The following is an 18,174-nucleotide window of genomic DNA, read 5'->3' on the forward strand; positions in this document are numbered from 1 at the left end:
TTAGACTCGGGAACTAAATATATTTTGTCCTTGTAATAGATGATATCATCTACCACCTTAGACCTATCATCCTGAACTTTACCATCCATCACTTCACAAGCCATCCATCACTTCGCAAGCAAAAGTATTCTTGGAACACTCGACCAAAAGGTGAGCCTTCCAATCAATTGAAATCTCCACCAAAAAGCAAGCAATGGGCTTTTGGGAAAATGCACCAGCAACAATATTCTTCTTCCCCTTAACATACTCTATATCAAAAACATATTCCTGGATTTTGCTAACCAACTTCTATTGTCTCTTGTTAAGGTCCTTATGCTCCAAAAAGTACCTTAAACTGTTATAATCAGTCCTAACTACAAATTTCCCACCTACTATGTACTGCCTAAACTTCACCAATGCATGCATGAGGGCGAGAATCTACTTGTCATAGATGGAATATAGCCTTTTTGCCTCCCTGAATTTTTGGTCCTAAAAAGCAATGGGATGTCTATTTTGCATCAAGACTACCCCAATACCCTCACATGATGCATCATATTCTAGCACAAAGGGTTGCGTGAAGTTTGGTAGTGCCAATACTAGACAAGTGCTCATTACCCCTTGAGTTTATCAAATGCCTACTGAGTCTCGCCTATCCACCTAAAAGCTCCTTTCGTAGTGAGAACCGTTAGAGGCACTCCAAGCTGCGAAAACACCTTAACAAACCTCTTCCAATAGCTACACAACCCAAGGAAGCCTTATAGCTCTGTAAGAGTCCTTGGAGGTGGCCAATCCAGGATTGCCTGTTTCTTATCCTAATGCACCTGAACTCCCTAAGCATTGATGATGTGTCCAAGATAAATAATCTCTAACATTTTAAACTCACATTTGGAAGCTTTAGCATACAAAGATTGTGCCTCCATGATCCCCAAAACCTCATCCAAATGCTTCAGGTGATCTTCCAATGTTTTTCTATATTTGAGTATGTCATCAAAGAATACTAGCAAGAATTTCCGCAACTGCTTGTTGAAGATGTGATTGCAAGACTGGAACATTGCGGGAGCATTGGTGAACCCAAAGGGCGTAACTAGAAACTCATAGTGCCCATAATGACAACTGAAAGCAGTCTTATGGATATCCTATTCTCTTACCCAGATTTGATGGTACCCGATCTGAGACCTATCTTAGAAAGGTAAACTGCACCATCTAGTTCATCTAATAGCTCTTTGATCCTAGGAATGGGGTAGTTGTTTTTTATTGTTTTCTCATTCATGGCATGGTCGTCTCTGAACATTCTTAGGGCTATGTCCTTCACCAAGACAACAAAAGAAGAAAAGGGACTTGAACTGAGCCTGATATGACCCATATCTAACAACTCCTTGATAGCTTTCTCATTTTCATCTTTGGACTTCTTGGGATGTACATAAGGAGTTGTGATTATTGGCTTTGATCCTTCCTCCAACTCAATCATATGCTCAAATCCTCTGTTTGGAGGTCTCCCTAGAGGAATCTCCCTAAAAACCACACTATGTCTATCCAGAGTTGTCTAAATATCATCATGATAATACTTAGATTTATCCTTAGAAGCCTCAAAAGATATCAAGCATTGGGTTGCCCATGCAACATCCCCATGTCTAAAACTGCTCTCCATCTCCTAGCTGAAAAACCTATGGGTGCACCATTGGACATTCTCCTTAAAACTACCTTCTTGTCATCAACCTTGAATGAGAACTCCATAGTTTTAAAACTATGAGTATTTCTCGAGCGAAAGCAACCACTAAATGCCCAAGATAGCATTAGTATCTTGTAAGTCAACCACACAAAAATCATTAGAAAGTGTAGTTGCCTAGTTACACAAAGTTGCATGGACACAGATACAGTATCGAATACAGATACGGATACGGTATTGGATACAGATACGGCCATTTTTTAAGAACCCTGATATGGATACGGCTAGATACGTCATTCATAAAAAACACATACACATATATTTTAACACAAATTTCTAAGTTATTTGAGGAGATTTTCATTACTTCAAAAGCAATATAGACACATAATTGCTAGATAAATAATGATAACTTGACATAACATTTTACAACATGCAAAAATAGTAGAGTTGCATTGGAAGATAACGCAAAAAATGGGTCACTGAAATAGAAAAACATTTCATTTGTCTCTCTCATTTGGTGTAGGTTTTGTTAATACCATTTTTTTTTTTAAATGCATGAATGAAGTTTTTTTAAATTAAATTTAGGAAGATTTACGTCAATTTTTTAAAAAAATCAAATCACATAGTATCTAGCATGGTTGGAAATCAAGGATTTTTGGGCATGCGTGGGTACAATATTCGACATGTATCCGCGTTGTATCGGATACGTATCCGTTTCAGAAACGGGAACGGATACGGGGATATGCGTGCCCAGAGAGGGACAAAGGAGTTTCTGGCTACTATGGCCTAGAGCAATACTTAACTATGAAACTTTCATAGATGTCACTTAATAGCCATCAGCCATCAGCCATCAGCTACCATAACATCAAAACCCTCATGCTCCTCAATCGAAAGGCCTCTCTTAGACCTCAAGGTAGTGTCTATAAAATTGAGTAGCCCCACTATCAATCAACATGGTCACTCATTGCCCTTGTAAAACTCCATGCACCCTGAAAGAGTTGTATCTAGGTGTACCAGACATAATGGCATAAGTACAACCTTTCACCTCCATAGATGATTGTTTTTCCTCTTGAGGCTACTCATCTAAATCATTGAGCTCGTCATCTTGATTATGTTCTGCCCTTTATTCCTCCTCGTTATAAGAAACCACCTTGATATAATGTATCTTACCCTTCCCAAGACACGTGTCCTAGTTCCCATGGTTCCTTGCAGCTAAAACACAATTTTTTTCTCCTCAATTCATTATGAACCTCATCATCTAATCTTTCTTAGACCACTCCTTGTGAAAAGGCTTTTTACCTTTGTCTTTCTGAGAAGAGGATCTTTTGGACTGAAATTTATTCTTGGTACTTGCAGAATCCATATCTCCAGCCTTCTTGATGGCTTCATGAAGAATATTACGATTTAGAGCCTTAATTTGTCCCCTTAGAGGATCTATTAACCCATCCATGAGCAGCATTAGAAACCTCCTCTCTAATATGTCAGTAACTAAAACAGATAATCTCTGGAAATTAGCAATGTAATACTCTACTGAACCCCACTGTTTTAACTGAGTTACCTCTTTAAAATGAAGTTCTGGATCTTGCTTATCAAACCTAGCTATCTGTCTCTCAAAGAACTTTGCATAAGATGTAATCTTGGCATGCCCCATTGTGACCATCCCATGATGCCACAACTCATGTGCAACTCTGTCTAGATGTATAGCAGCATATTTTATGCTTCTACTTCAAGCATGAGACTGAGTTGTAAGTAAGCGTCAACCTTTTGAACACACGCTCTTGCTGTAGCTTTGCCTGAACCATCAAAGAATGGGAGGCTAACTTTTCCAATCTTCCTCTGCAAATCATTATTGTGATCTCTATTGCCCATGTTAGGCATATGCCTCATCCTGAGATCCATATAATCTCCAACGGATATATCATGCTGAAATTATGGGCCTGAATCTACCCAATCTTGCCTAAACTATTCTTGCAAATCAATTAATGTGGGCTCATTTCCAGCTGGTGTTTGAACTCTTGGTGGAAGACTGGCATCAAAAGTCTAGAATTGGCTGCTCCTGTATGCTGATTTGTTGTATTTACTAAATTGTCACCTTCGCCATTGTTTTCACCATGGTTGTTATTATTGTGTTGTTGTTGTTATTGTTGTTGATCATAGTTTGAGCCATCATTACACTAACTTGGAAGAATCTTTCTCCAAGTCTAAGACGAAAAAATAAGATCCTTGTTCCTTTTGTGGCAATTCTGGGCATGATGAGTCTCATTGTTTCAATTTTTTAAAGGCATTGGAGAAAGCTATGAAGCAACATTTAATTTCAATCCCTAAGTCCTCTTCCACAAGTAAATGGCAGGCTCTTTTTGCACGAGCTTTGCATTCATCTATAGGTAGCTAGATACTTGATTTGAGTGCTTTACATCACATGATCATTTCACGTGATCTCCTTGATTCTCTTTCCAACAATAGTACTTCTCAAATTGTAGTGGGTAACTCTTCACAAATTCCAATTTTGGGGCCAGTTGCATTGAGGATGTTCTTGTTACTAATATTTTTCCATATATCAGATTTGTCATTATAGGAAGGGAGAGAGTTGAATTCACTCCATATGATGTGACTATTCAACAATTACTCAATCCTAAGAAAGTTGTTGCTATAGTGACAACACATCATGAGGCTCGTTTGTACAAGTTTGATGGATTTGATTCTTTATCAAGTTCATCACTTATTGCTCATGCAAAGTCAGTGAGCAAGCTTTGGCATGAATAATTTGGGCACTTGGACTACAAGTATCTTCAACAAATAAGCACACAAGACCCGGTGATTGGTCTTCCTGGGATTTCTTGCACAAAGGGAGTTTGCTTAGGATGTGTTCTTTGCAAACATCATCAAGATCCCTTTCCTAAGGGTAAGACCACGTGCTACAACACTCCTAGAGTTGGTCCATAGTGATCTTATGGCATTTCCAATCCCATTTTCATTGGCCAAGTATATGCTCATCTTTATTAATGATTGTGTACTTTTTGAAATACAAAGGTGACGTTCTCACCACTTTCAAGACCTTCAAAGCATTTGTGGAGAAGTAGTTAGATCTTTCACTTCAACAAATATGTAAAAATAAGGGGGGATGGTATGTGAACTAGGCACTTTAATATTTTTGCAATGAGCATGGTATTCATCATCAACACATAGTTCCTTACACTCCTCAATAGATGGTATAGCCAAGAGGAAGAACAAGACTTTACAAGAGATGGCCAATTATATGATTCAGTCTAGGTGCATGGCTCCAACCTTTTAGGCTATCAAGTGTGCAAACTATATTTAGAACTATATGCCTCACAAGGCAGTACAGAATATAACTTTTGAGGCGGCTAGGTCCAAAGTCAACCTTTAATTTTCCTTCTTCAAGGTATTTGGTAGTGATACTTGAACATTCATTCTAGATGGTTGGCATCAAACTATCGAGAAGAAGAGTCAACCTTTGATTTTTGTTGTCTATTGTGAGGATGTGAAAGCGTACATGTTTAATCCTAACACACAGGATTTTATTTTTGACAGGATGTCTAGTTTGAGGAGTTCTTCACATAGATGGATACTCCATCCCTTGCTTCTTCATCACTTGAGGATATGTTGCTTCTTGAGGATCATATAGATGATGGTCCTAATTCACCTCCTCCAAATCCACAGACTTAGCCACATTGGGCTCAAATTACTCGAGTAAGTTGGACCTCTTGTAGGTGATCCCAAAAAATACTCACCACACCCATTCACAGACATCACGAATCAATATTTTGAGTCATGCCATTTTAGTTGATCCTTAGAAGTGTTTAGATGCTTCAAGTATTCCTAATTGGATTAGTGCTTTGTCTGAGGAGTGATCCTCTTTGATGAGGAATCATACTTGGGATCTTGTTGACAGGTAGAAGGCATGTCTTGTTGCTAAGGGGTTTGAGACCTTCATTCTTGTTGCCAAGTAGAAGGCATGTCTTGTTGCTAAGGGGTTTGAGACCTTCATTCTTGTTGCAAAGATGGATTCCATTCGTCATATACTCTCATTAGCTGCATACCAAGGATGGTCAATGTATCAGATGGACATGAAGAGTACTTTCTTGCATGGGAATCTTCATGAGGAGATCAATATGGAGCATCTTCCTAGTTTTGTGCAAAACTCTTCACTTGTTTGCAACCTTCACCATTCACTGTATGGTCTCAAATAAGCCCCTTGGGCTTGGTGTGAGATGGATAGCTTCTTTCTTGCCTCTAGTTTCACACATTGCCATTGTGATCCTACAATTTATAGTCAAAGACATGACGATCTTCTAATTCTTGTGTTATATGTGGATGATTTGAGTCTTACAAAGAATTCCACATCCATGATCTAAAGTACTTAGCAAGCATTGATGTGTTTTGATATGACCAATCTTGGACTTTTGTATAACTTCCTTGGACTTCGAGTTCATTGGACTTCTAAAGGGATCGTTATTTTTTAGTAGAAGTATGCTCTAGATTTGCTCCAAAGATAGAATGATTTATTGCAAGCCTGCCCCACACCATTTTAGTCAAGTGTTGTACCATCTACCAATTAGACTACTCCTAAAATTAATGCTACATTTGTTGGTTGGCAATATTTTGTATTTGACACACAATTGTACTAATATTTCCATCGCAGTTGGACTTGTCTCCCATTTCTCTCTGTGAGAATCATTGGAAGGACACCAAACATATCTTAAGGTACATTTAGGGCACTTCACACTTTGGTATTCATTCCACATCAAAAGCTTCAGGTTGTGGGCTTCACTAACTCAAATTGGGCTTGTGATATTGATGATCAAAAGTCTACTTTCAGCTTTGTATTTTGCCCCGATTCTCGTCCAATTGCATGGTCATGCAAGAAGCAAACAACTATTGCATTATCATCGACAAAGATTGAGTATCGAGTTGCGGTTTTAGCTAATTAGGAGATTCTTTGGCTTTGTCAGTCGATATTGAATTTGGATTTCCTCTTGATCATCCCACTATTCTTTAGCGCAATAATTAAAGTGCCATTCATATCTCACATAACCCAATGAAGCATCAGCGTACTAAGAATATTAAGATCTACATGCACTTCATCAAGTAGCTCATCGAAGATGGTGTTCCCATCTTGGAGTACTTGTCTACTGAGCAGAAAGTTGCGGATATCTTCACTAAACCTTTGGCATTGCCTCATTATCTTTAGTTGCAACCAATACTTGAAGCGAAGGAAATTGTCCTTAGGGGATCTTCTCGAGTCCTTTCTTCACTTTTCATATTTTCTATTTTGGAGAGAAGTGTAATATACACCTTTTTTCTTTGATTTTTTTTCTGTTTTGCTTGTATTTGCTTGGATTGGAATACAATGCAAATAGATATTGCATAGATAACATATTGCGGCAATAATATAGCTGAAATATTCCCAATAATATTCAAAATGAAATCAACCGACAACTAGAAATAGTTTTCAAATTTGATTTCAGAATTTTGATTACAACATATCATCAAAATGAACACTACCCAAATAGCCAAAATACTTCAAACACAGAATCGAAGTGTACAATTAAATCTAGATATAAACAGGTCTGATTTTTCATTGAAATCTGCAAACTGGCAATAATAAACTTGGACGCCACTTTCCAATATCTTCTCCTAAAGCCACGACTTGGATGTCTTTGAATGTGAAGGCCCTAAACTCCTCCAAGCAGCACCAAAACCCCTCCAAATAGCTACCCTCTCCACAAACTCCTCACCACCTTCAAACTTGTACAGCCAGCCAAGGAAATGGTACGTCTGAAAAAAAGAGGCAATGAACAATTAAAAATCAACTCAGCTCTTCTTGCCTTAAAATCTGCAGTTTGAAATCCTCTGAAGAAACACAACAAATCAATCTCAGATGAAGCCCAATGTGATTCCCGAATGAAACCACCAATTAATCTCCCAAGTTAGATCTCTCACTAACGAAGATGTTCTTTGCAAATTAGTCATCACAAAGCCATAGGATGAACAAGTTGAATCCATCAAGTTCTGTTCTCAATATCAAATCCATACATGACTCCAAAATGAGCTCCAAAATGTCTTTATGAAGGCAGACCTCCAAAACCCCATGCCCTCTTTAGGGTTGCAATATTTTAATTAAATAAAACATCATCTTATCACCCCCCTTTAGCCACCCACACCTAGGAAACATTTTATTAAATAAAAACAACTTTAATCCCCCTGGGCACCCACTTAAGCAATAAATTAAATTAAATAATGCTTAAGTTAAATATTTAATTTAAATTTATTACTTTTTTAACATTATTTAAAATAATCACTCTCCACCACATTAACTGCCAAAATACTATTATCAAGTGCATTTACCGACATTTCCAAATAGAAATACTGCCAACTAACCAAGTTGGTGTCCAAACTATGACTTACTAAAAATAGTAAAAACAAACAAATTGTCTGAATTCAATCCAGAAAAGGTCATAATGCCAACCCCAACTGATTGAGCTCTAAGCAACATCTGTTATTGCCAAATAAATAGGATCAAATGGTCATCTCAACCCCAATGAGTTCCCGCAGATGTGTTTTTTACACACATGCGAACACAGAATAAAATACCATAAGTATCTTATCCTCACTTGAACAAAATCTCTCAAATGCTGAAGATTAACTTAAGGATCACTTGAGAAGACTCCAAGGTTCATGAATGTAGGGTCACTACGTGTGGATAAGCTCATTGGTTTGATATGATTATGCTGGAATCACAAGGGGACTTACATTCGAATGCCTAAATGCTTGATTTGTTGGAACTTAGGTCCTATCTACTCAATTGGAAGATAAAAAAGGGCAAAAGAGGTAGGGTTTGAGAGAGTCTATTCTAAGACCTAGAATGTAAGAAGATAGATAAATGAATAGGTGGAGTCCTACCAAGCTAGGTCTCACCATCAACTTGAACAATTCAACACAAGCTCAGTGCAATCTTCTAAGGACGTTTCAAAGATGTTCGAATCAAGACCATCAAACATTGATCACCATTCAAGTTAATGCATAAGCAATGAGTGTAGAACGATTCGAAGTTAAGCTCATATCATTCCAGTTGACCACACAAGGTGCACTTACCATCAATAAGAGGCTACTGGTATGGACTGGGCAGATTCCACATGAATACATTCAACAACTTCTTCCATTCAATCTAATCAACATGAAAATAAATTGAGAAGTAGAACCATGAAGCTTGTTGAAATAACAAATTTCACCATAACTTCAATGAAAGAGTATCTCATTTACAAGTCCCACCAACAATTCTTCCTTCTCCTTATCTACTTCTATTCTATCCTCTATTCTATTCACTAACCATCTATTACTCTATTCACTATTAGCTAACTATTCACTATTAACCCTTTACAAATGAAGAGTTTGAGCTTTTATAGAGAGCTCATTTACAACGAATGGCCAGGATTGATTTTCCATCAATGGCCAAGATTTTACAATGGAAACCCTAATTAGGGTTTGTTACAACAAATTCTCCTTAGCCAGTGAGAAAATTGCATTCAGTAAGCATGGACCAATAGATATCAAGGGTAGGTGCCTCGGAGTTTGTGGCATCACTCGTAAATCAGGTACGTTGCATCTAGACATGCTGATGTGGAACCCCTCTAATTGGTGAGTGGTGACTATTCGCTTGTAGATTTGGAAGATTCATCATCATGAATAAATATCAAGAGATGTCTCTTGATACTCAACATTATCTAGCTAGCTCAAAGTAGTGATGATGGGAATTATTGATATAGCTAAGTATTTCTTCCATCCTTGCTTGTGTCTCTTGAAGTGATTGCGTGATTTCTCCTTTGCCATCTTATGATCTCTCCATGTCAATGTGATAGAATGAAAACCTTGAAGATAACCCGCTCTATTGCTTGCAGTTGTTGAACACTTGAAGTTTTTCAACTTAGTAACACTTTGAGTCTTCTTCATGCACTTGAGGTGTTCTTGATGTTGATGAAGCTTCTTGAAGTGGTCCCCTTGTATTTTGACCTTGGTCTTGCACAATGATGATAGGAAGTGTTTGTCATGATCGAGTCATCCCTCCATTCTTGCTTGTGTCTCTTGCCTTATGGTGGTTGCATGATCTTCCCTTTTATATCTGCAAAACAAAGCAAATATAGTATCAAACTCATATGATGTATAGCTTATATAATCTCTTAATTTTGACATAATCTCTGATTTTGTACAATGTCTATCTAAATGCAATCAATAAGTTCACTGGGTAATTTGAATGTCCTCGGGCGAATCTGGTCTGTCTAAAGATGAATTCGCTGGTTGATAGGCCTCCTAGCTGAGCAAATTCGCTTTTCCTCAATAATCAAATGATAAAATCGCCTTCTCAAGACATCAGACCTGCATCCTCAATAATGAATTTCACATATATACTAGATGAAATTCACAACTATGTTGATGAAATTCTTTGTCCTGCTGGAGTAATTCACTGACCTGCCACTGATGGAGAGAAAAAATGTTTGAATTGATGCTTGGAATGATTGATTTGACCTTGCCTTTATATGCGATTTAGGGTAGGAGACATGTCTTTGGGAGTAATAGGCCGACTTGGTAAAATAAAATAAATAACAAATAGCTTCTTTATGATAGCCAACTTCTTACCTTGAACTTCTCTTCCTTCGAATTTGAAATTTTGAATAGGTTTTGGCGCCAAGCATTTGTATTAGAGAAGTTCACTTGGGAAAGGGAGGCAAGGTGTATGTCTTGGAGAAATTCGCTCTAGCCGTTGAGCATAGGACATACCTTGATAAAACTCGCTCTCAAACCTTTGGAAGGTACATATTTGATCTTAGCAAAATTCGCTTTGAACTCCTTGAAAGGTACATCAATTGAAGCAATTCACTCTCAATGAAAAGTTCGCTCCAAGGGGTTTGGAAGGGTCATGATGAAATTCGCTCTGGAAGGCCAGCAAGGTACATGGTTTGATGAAAATTCGCTCCAAGCTTTCTCTAAGGTACATAGAAAGAATTCGCCCTAAGACCCCTGCAAGGTACACCATTTGGTGAAATTCGCTTTGACTTGCTTGTGAGGTCCATGTCCTTGGATAATTCGCTCTATGTCCCTGCTAGGGATAGGACCTATATGGGAAATTCACTCCCTATCCTTCCTAAGGACAGGACCTATACCAAAGTTCGTTGGCTGACCTTTCTAAGAACAAGCCTCCTAAGTCAGTTCATTTTGTGTCCTCTCTAAGGACAAGTCCTAAAAAATGAAATTCACTCTTGGACCAAGGTAAGGACAGGCTCCAAATAAATTTCGCTCTCTGACCAGCCTAAGGACAGCTCCAAATTCGCTCTTTGACCATCAGCAAGGAGAAGGTATGATTCTTAAACAAAGTTCGGATCAAGGCATATTTTAATTCGCTCAACCATCAACAAGGAAAAGGCATGCAAATCGCCCTAGACCTTCAGCAAGGACAAGACCATAAATAATTTCGCCCAATGTCCTTTGGAAGGACAGGCTTCAAAAGATAATTCGCTCTATGTCCCTCCTAAGGACAAGCCTTATAGTGAAAAACTCACTCCATGACCGGCCTAAGGACAAGATAGATAATACATTTCACTCTGTGACCAAGGCAAGGACAAGGCATCAAAAGGTGAATTTTCTCTATGTCCAAGGTAAGGACAAGACCCAAAGTGCAGTTCACTCTATGACCGGCCCAAGGGCAGGGTTTACATGGCAGTTCGCTCTATGACCATGGTGAGGACAGGGCCTAAAGTGCGAATTTCGCTCTGTGACCAACCTAAGGACAAGCTTCAACTTTCGCTCTATGTCCTTGATGAGGATAGGCCCTAAACAAATCAATCCAAAGTCCTCCTAAGGATGTAAGATTAATAAAGCAGCTCGCTCTGAGCTTCTAATGAGGATTTCGCTCTACGACCGGCCTAAGGACCAACTTACATCACAGTTCGCTCTATGACCATAGTAAGGACAAGACCTATAATGACAAGATTTGGCAGTTCACCTTATGATTTTTACATGACTTGAAACTCACTACTTCACCGATTTGAAAGCATCATCAATTCAGCCTTTAAAACATTTATAGAGGAGATTCACTTTGTGACCCTCGGAAGGACAGGACCCAAAACAAAATTTCGCTCTAGGATCTGAGCAAGGACAAGACTTAGAGGTTTCGCTCTAGGACCTTGATGAGGACGTGAAACAAGTTCGCTTTTGGGCCTTAGGAGGGACATGAATCAAGTAAAGATTTTCGCTCTATGTCCTCTACAAGGACAGGACCCAAAGACAAAGTTCGCTCTGGGACCTTGATGAGGTACACCAGCTTAGTAAAATTCTCGCCCTAAGACCTTGGCAAGGACATGAATTAGATGGGGAATTCGCTCAATGACCTTGGTAAGGTACAGGGGTCTCATGTCCTTAAGAAAGACTCTTGACTTAGTCTTTTCACCTGACTTTGCTCAATTTGTTCAATCCTCAATCATTCTTACAACATACTTGATGATTTACTTCCCTCCACTCAGGAGACCAACCTGACATGATGACCGTCTAGATACTTGAGAAACTCTATCCCTTCAATGCAAAGATTAATAGCAAAGACTCTAACACAATAGAGAAAGCAAAAAGTGGGGGGGGGGGTCCCCATTTGCAATGGGGCGATGTGTGAATACCTCACAACAATTCCCTAACCCTAACTCATTAGCCTGCGCACACTTGTTGAATAGACTAACAGTCAACATGTTGATAGTGCTTAGGAAGGGGACATTACAAGGAGTTTTTCCCCACAAGATTTTTCTCCTTTTCTCCATTTATGAGAGATTGTTTGTACATGGATACCTTATCAGGCCTTATTGCCAAGACCCAAGTTTGCATTCTTGCATTGGTTTATTCCTCCTTAAGTTGCACTTGGGGGAGTGTTGGTGTGAAAAAGGTTATTGTCTAACTAGTTTCCTTCTAGGACCTATTCACCCCTAGTCCTTAAGTTTACTTATGTAACTTCTGGAGTACACTTAGGATACTTATCTCTTTGTATCCCATTGCATATGATTATAGCACGTCTTAATCCTATGCATTTCTAGGTCTCACCTTGCCTTTACAAGCATGGATCCTCTTGTACAATATGCATGTTATGAATATTCTATTCATATTTCATATTTGTATTCTTGATTGGTAGAATAGCATTTTTTGTTGGTGCTTCTCTCTTGTGTGTGTAAGGTTATTTGGTGTTGCAGATTGTTGAACTTTGTTGTCTACTTCAACAATAAAGTACATCTGTAAATTGAATGTGAGAATAAAGTGTAGAAGAGGGGTGTGTTAATGTATTTCTTCTATGTATTTTATGTGTTTTCTATAATAATCAATTAATAATGTCACAATTTCCATTTTCAATGTGTTTGCAATCATACTAAGGTCTGTTCACAGTTACCATGTTTTTTCATTTTTTGAAATTATTAGTTTCAATTTGAAGTTTGAATTACAACTTAATACATCTAACTTTCTCACTTTGCCTCAATATGTTGCTAGTTCTTTTTCATATGATTAAAATTGGAGTATATACTCCATCTACTCAGTAAAGTGCAACCAATTGGCATCAAGGCGTAGGAGCTAGTTTACATGCATTCCAACTGTGCCTTCTTACACAAGCATAATGAGTACAAAGAAGGGGCAACAAAGTTGTGGGACACAGACCCAAAACAAGCTGATTTAAATGCTTTTTCTATCACACAATCTTCATTTTTTTTGGAATTAGATAGCCAGCATACTTTTGCTGCAAATGGCAGTGGGGTTGCTTCTGATTCTTCTGGTTCTTCTAATCTACCTAGATCATATAATGTCAATATGATGATGATGATGTCAATCTTGATGAAGACCTATATGATGCTGATATCTAATTGTATTATTTTATTTTCAACAACAAATATCTATCATGACATTCAAGTTCTTCAAATTGAAATCAAATAAATGTAATGTATCTCAAATTTGTAATATTTATGGTAATCTGGTTTAGTATATGTATGATGTGTTTTTCCAAATAGAATTCCCATTTTGGGTTGCCAAAATATATATGTTTATGATTTTATATGACTTTTGTCCAGACATACACAGCCCTCCACCCCCCCCCCAAACCCCAAGAAACGGCATACCCGCATCTCATCCCTGCATACAGTTCCAATTGAGAAACTTGGGTATTTAACAGGAGACCGGGAATGGTGGTTTACTGCAGTCTTCATGTAATGTCCCCATCTTTGCACTAATGATATAATAGCATCAAAATTATTATGTGGTCAAGGAGTGGCAGACCTTGAGCACCTACAGATAGTTAGAAGGAAGTTAGAAGTAGGTTGTACATGGCAAGCAGATAGTTGGAGTAATAAAGTATCAGGAAAATCATGAAGTCTTATAAATAAGACAATTTTTTTCCAAAGTAGCATTAAGAGATATAAGGATGAGATAGGTGACAGATATCTCCATCAAACATCAAACAATTATGGAATCATGAGAATCAACATAAGGACAGCGAGTATCTGATTGCTTTGATCAGATCAGTCATTCATGAAGAAGTCAGATATATTATCAATGATGGTTAGAGACAAATGTATAACGATTAGTCTTTGAAGATATCAAGTACGATATGATATGCAGATCGGTGTTTAGTACACAGATCGACTAAGGCATATACATTGGGAGAAATTGATGACGTCTATTAAGATTGTTAAGCATCTTGACAATTGTAGGACAAACATCGGTTAATGCTAAACATCAATATTAGTAAGACAGCGACTTGAAGAGGTTTACTATTAATAGCAATAATCAAGAATATCGATTCGATGATTAGTCAGAACCACTGATAATTTCCACAAATGGATAAATGATCAAACAAGAATTCGTTAATGATTAAGTGGCAGCAATTACATAAGCAGACTAATCGATATTCCTTAACAAACCAAACGGCACAATTTGGGTAATAAATCGATTTGTTATGAAGAAGGTCGACTAGTAAGAGATGTGTCTCATCAAACTTTAAGAGGTGCAATCCCTTTAATCAGCAAAATATAAGATGGCAATCAAATCCATTCCTTTGAGGATCACTCAGAAACCTTTAATCTAGTATTTGTATCCTATTTGGATCAGCTCTCTGGAGCATATTTGCCTTTGGCATCAAGTGTTTGCATACAATTAAGGACCAGCATCAGGGAAAGCACCATTTTTGTTGCAAGAATATATATCCAGATCAGAAACAGCAACTCATCACTATCAGCGATACCCCCTCTTAGTTGCACATTCATATCAACACATCAGCAATAGCAGCAAAAACATAATTGCACAATCATATTGACATATCAGACAGCAAACATTGCTATAAGCAATAAATGGAAAGTGATCGCATGACTTGAAGGATCAATATCAGACATAGCACTTTATAGCATCATTGCTATCATCATCAGTAGGTTAATTGCATAACTCAGATCGATACATTAGGAAAAGTCGAGATCTCTATATATCTGCCGATTGGAATATCTTAACTTTCCATAATTCCTAAAGTCGATATCAGATACAGCAGTGATCTAACATCCAATTTATATACTATTATTTGCAGATTATACATATTACCAAGATAATCTTAGCATAATCAATATATATAAACTTAATCACCTTGCATATATCCAATTGTCAAACAAGAGATAGCAGTGATATTGTCATATATATCTTATCAATTGCATAATCTAAACATTTATAAGTGGTATCACAGATCATAATTCAAAGTATTAATTGAGACTCAAAGGAAAGAAGTCTCTTGCAATTGATTCTTTAAGTTAATTGTTCCCTATTTCATAAATAATAACATAAGGGGACATTACCCTTGATAATCTGTATACTGCTTTATTTGCTTCTTGTTATATTTATGTTAGTGTTCTTGGGGAAACGAGATGCCCTTGATGAAATTTGTATGTTTCAAGAAACTTTCTTATTAATTAGAATAGTTGTTTCTTCATGATTTTCCTGTATATAACAATAACTTTGTGGGTACCGAAAACTATGGTTTATGACAGAGGTTCGTTAATGCTCTCTGGTGTGGGATATTTAAGACAAGTACCGGCCCATTAAGCATAATTGTATTTTCCAAATAACCCGCTCATCTATTTCTGCTAGGAGCTGGAAATCTGTTAAACAGTGTTCTTATAGTGGACTCAAAAATATATTTTTTTTTTTTTTTATTTCTACCATATGTAAAAATTAAAAATTGTTCACTTTTCATTCAAAATATTGAAATAACAATAACAAAACAACTAACATTTCAAAAGTTTGTAGTTAAATATGTTGAGAAACATGACATAAAATAAGAGTACACCCCTATGTACACATACATATCACACCACTAAACAAACAGAAAACATTTTTGAAATTTGTAAACAGAATAAGAGTTTCATTACAAAAATCTAGCTTACAAAAATTGCTTAAAATGTAAATGAACTTGCAAATTCATGATACCAAATTAAATTTCAATGCAATAGAAAGTTTATCACACTTCACTTTCAGAACAGAAATCAGTTTTTAGGAAAACATTTAGCTTATAAAACTTCTTTAACTACAAGAAATCACTTGTAATTCAAGGGCCAGTTTTTCTCTTGTTTTCTATTCTAATTAAAAGGACACATATTTACACACACAAACCAATGGGAAAAATGGCAGAAGAAGAGAGAGTGAGAGACCTTCATCACTGGAGATCTTTGCTGAATAATGCAAAGATCATGTTCCAAATCTTCATAAACTGCCATTCAAGAAAACAATATAGAGCTCAGCATGCCACTTAATGAAACCCCAAATTACTAAATAAGCCAGTTTTAAAAGAAAAAGAAAAATAACACACAGAAGCACATTCCTTTCTTTCTAAAACATGTAATCTTGCAAACGCATGTTGAGGAAGACAATCTTGAGAAGGTACGCTATGAACACTGAGTACAACTTAGAGCAATATTAATGGATTAATACAGAATATTTTAGTTGTGATAAATTAGAAGCCAAAAAATGAATAACCAGTGTTACCTATGGGCACATAACACCCCATTTTAAGGAATGAGGATATCCCAAGGGCACTAGGGAAAGCACAGAACATCCCCCCACCATCCCCTTCATCAAGACCCATCCCTGGAAGTTTTGACCATTTATTAAACTTAATTAAATTTTAATTATATTATTTTTATTTTTTATTTTTTTATTTTAACTTATTATTATTTATTATTAAATGCCATCCACCATGCCCAAGATTGCTTGTCCTCAAACAATCACAAGCTAGGATGTTTTCTTAGATGTATTATCCCTTTTTTCGAGTTCTCTTGTAATGCAGCTGGTGCTGACTTTCAAGGTTTGTGTCAGCCAATTCAGAGTTGTAATTTGATGTTGCTAGTGAACTCAGATGGTTTAATGGAATTGTATGACACCTTTTGGAGGAATTTCAAACAATTTTTCTGTAATTACTATTTATAGTTTTATAGTCAATCTAGACACCGATTTGGTCAGTTGGCAGAGTTACTATTTTTGGATAGTAGGTGATTCCTTAAATTGAAGATAAATTGGTGACTAAAGGTGTTTAGAGATATTATTTTAAATAACGTTAAAATACTAAAGTGAAATTAACTATTTAACTAACATTATTGAATTTGATAAATTGACTTTGTAAAGTGACTTAATATTGGTGCATAGGGAGATAGGCATAAGGCATTATTAAAGTTAAATTAAAAAAGTTTCCAAACCCTAATTACGGCAGTGGGCTTGGTGCTTTTAAAAAGGGATTTTGAAGCTCATTTGCACATGTTGAAGATCATTATTTCTAATATTTCTCTCCAATTGAGAAGAAAATGCTGCATGGTTCTAGAGATTGGACTTGGTTCATCTCAGCCTTCCTAAAGACGAAATCCCTCTTGGAGAAGATTGGCATTAGTAGTGAAAGATCTACCCAGGCTACTCGGTTGGAGATACCATACAGATATTTCACAATGCTTTTAGATTTGAATTATCATTTGTGTGGTTTCTTTCAGAGATAGATTTGCAGGTTATCAAGATAAATGGCAAGATATTGGTGGAGTAAAAATGGATGCCAAGTTTGATTTATTGTACTAAGTGATTACTGGAAAGTGAAGCATTCAAAATAGTGTGGTGTTTGTTATCTCCTTGTTGGTCGCTGATAAAAGGAGAGTAAAAAGATTTTAAAGGGATTTCAGAAAAGACAAGAAGGTTTAAAAGGGACATCAGGCAGATCTTTGTTTGAAGGCAGCAATTTGTGTCTCTCTTTATGTATGGTCTTAAGCAAGCTCCACGTGCATGGTATGAAAGGATTGATCATTATTTGTTGAGGTTGGGCTTTCTTAAGAATGATGCTGATCCAAATTTATATTTCAAGGTAATTGATGATAAAGTCTTAATCTTAGTACTTTATGTTGATGATTTGTTTCTCACTGGTGAAGATGGTCTCATTATTAAATGTAAGGAGGAGTTAACTTCTGAGTTTGAAATGAAAG

The 18,174-nt window shown here is 36.9% G+C and overlaps 1 protein-coding gene across 3 annotated transcripts in view; it reads right to left on the bottom strand.

The window, feature by feature from the left end:
- The window catches only part of LOC131040983 (uncharacterized), a 52,904-nt gene that overhangs the window by 23,915 nt on the left and 10,815 nt on the right, over positions 1-18,174 (bottom strand). For all 3 annotated transcript variants that reach the window (XR_009104951.2, XM_057973954.2, XM_057973953.2), the window contains exon 3: positions 16,369-16,427. Coding sequence is in view for 2 of the 3 variants with exons in the window: in XM_057973954.2 (XP_057829937.2) it covers positions 16,369-16,427 (59 nt within the window). In the remaining variant the exon portion in view is untranslated. The remainder of the gene's footprint in view (positions 1-16,368; positions 16,428-18,174) is intronic.

Source organism: Cryptomeria japonica, chromosome 4 (assembly GCF_030272615.1).
Source record: "Cryptomeria japonica chromosome 4, Sugi_1.0, whole genome shotgun sequence".
NCBI lineage: Eukaryota > Viridiplantae > Streptophyta > Pinopsida > Cupressales > Cupressaceae > Cryptomeria > Cryptomeria japonica.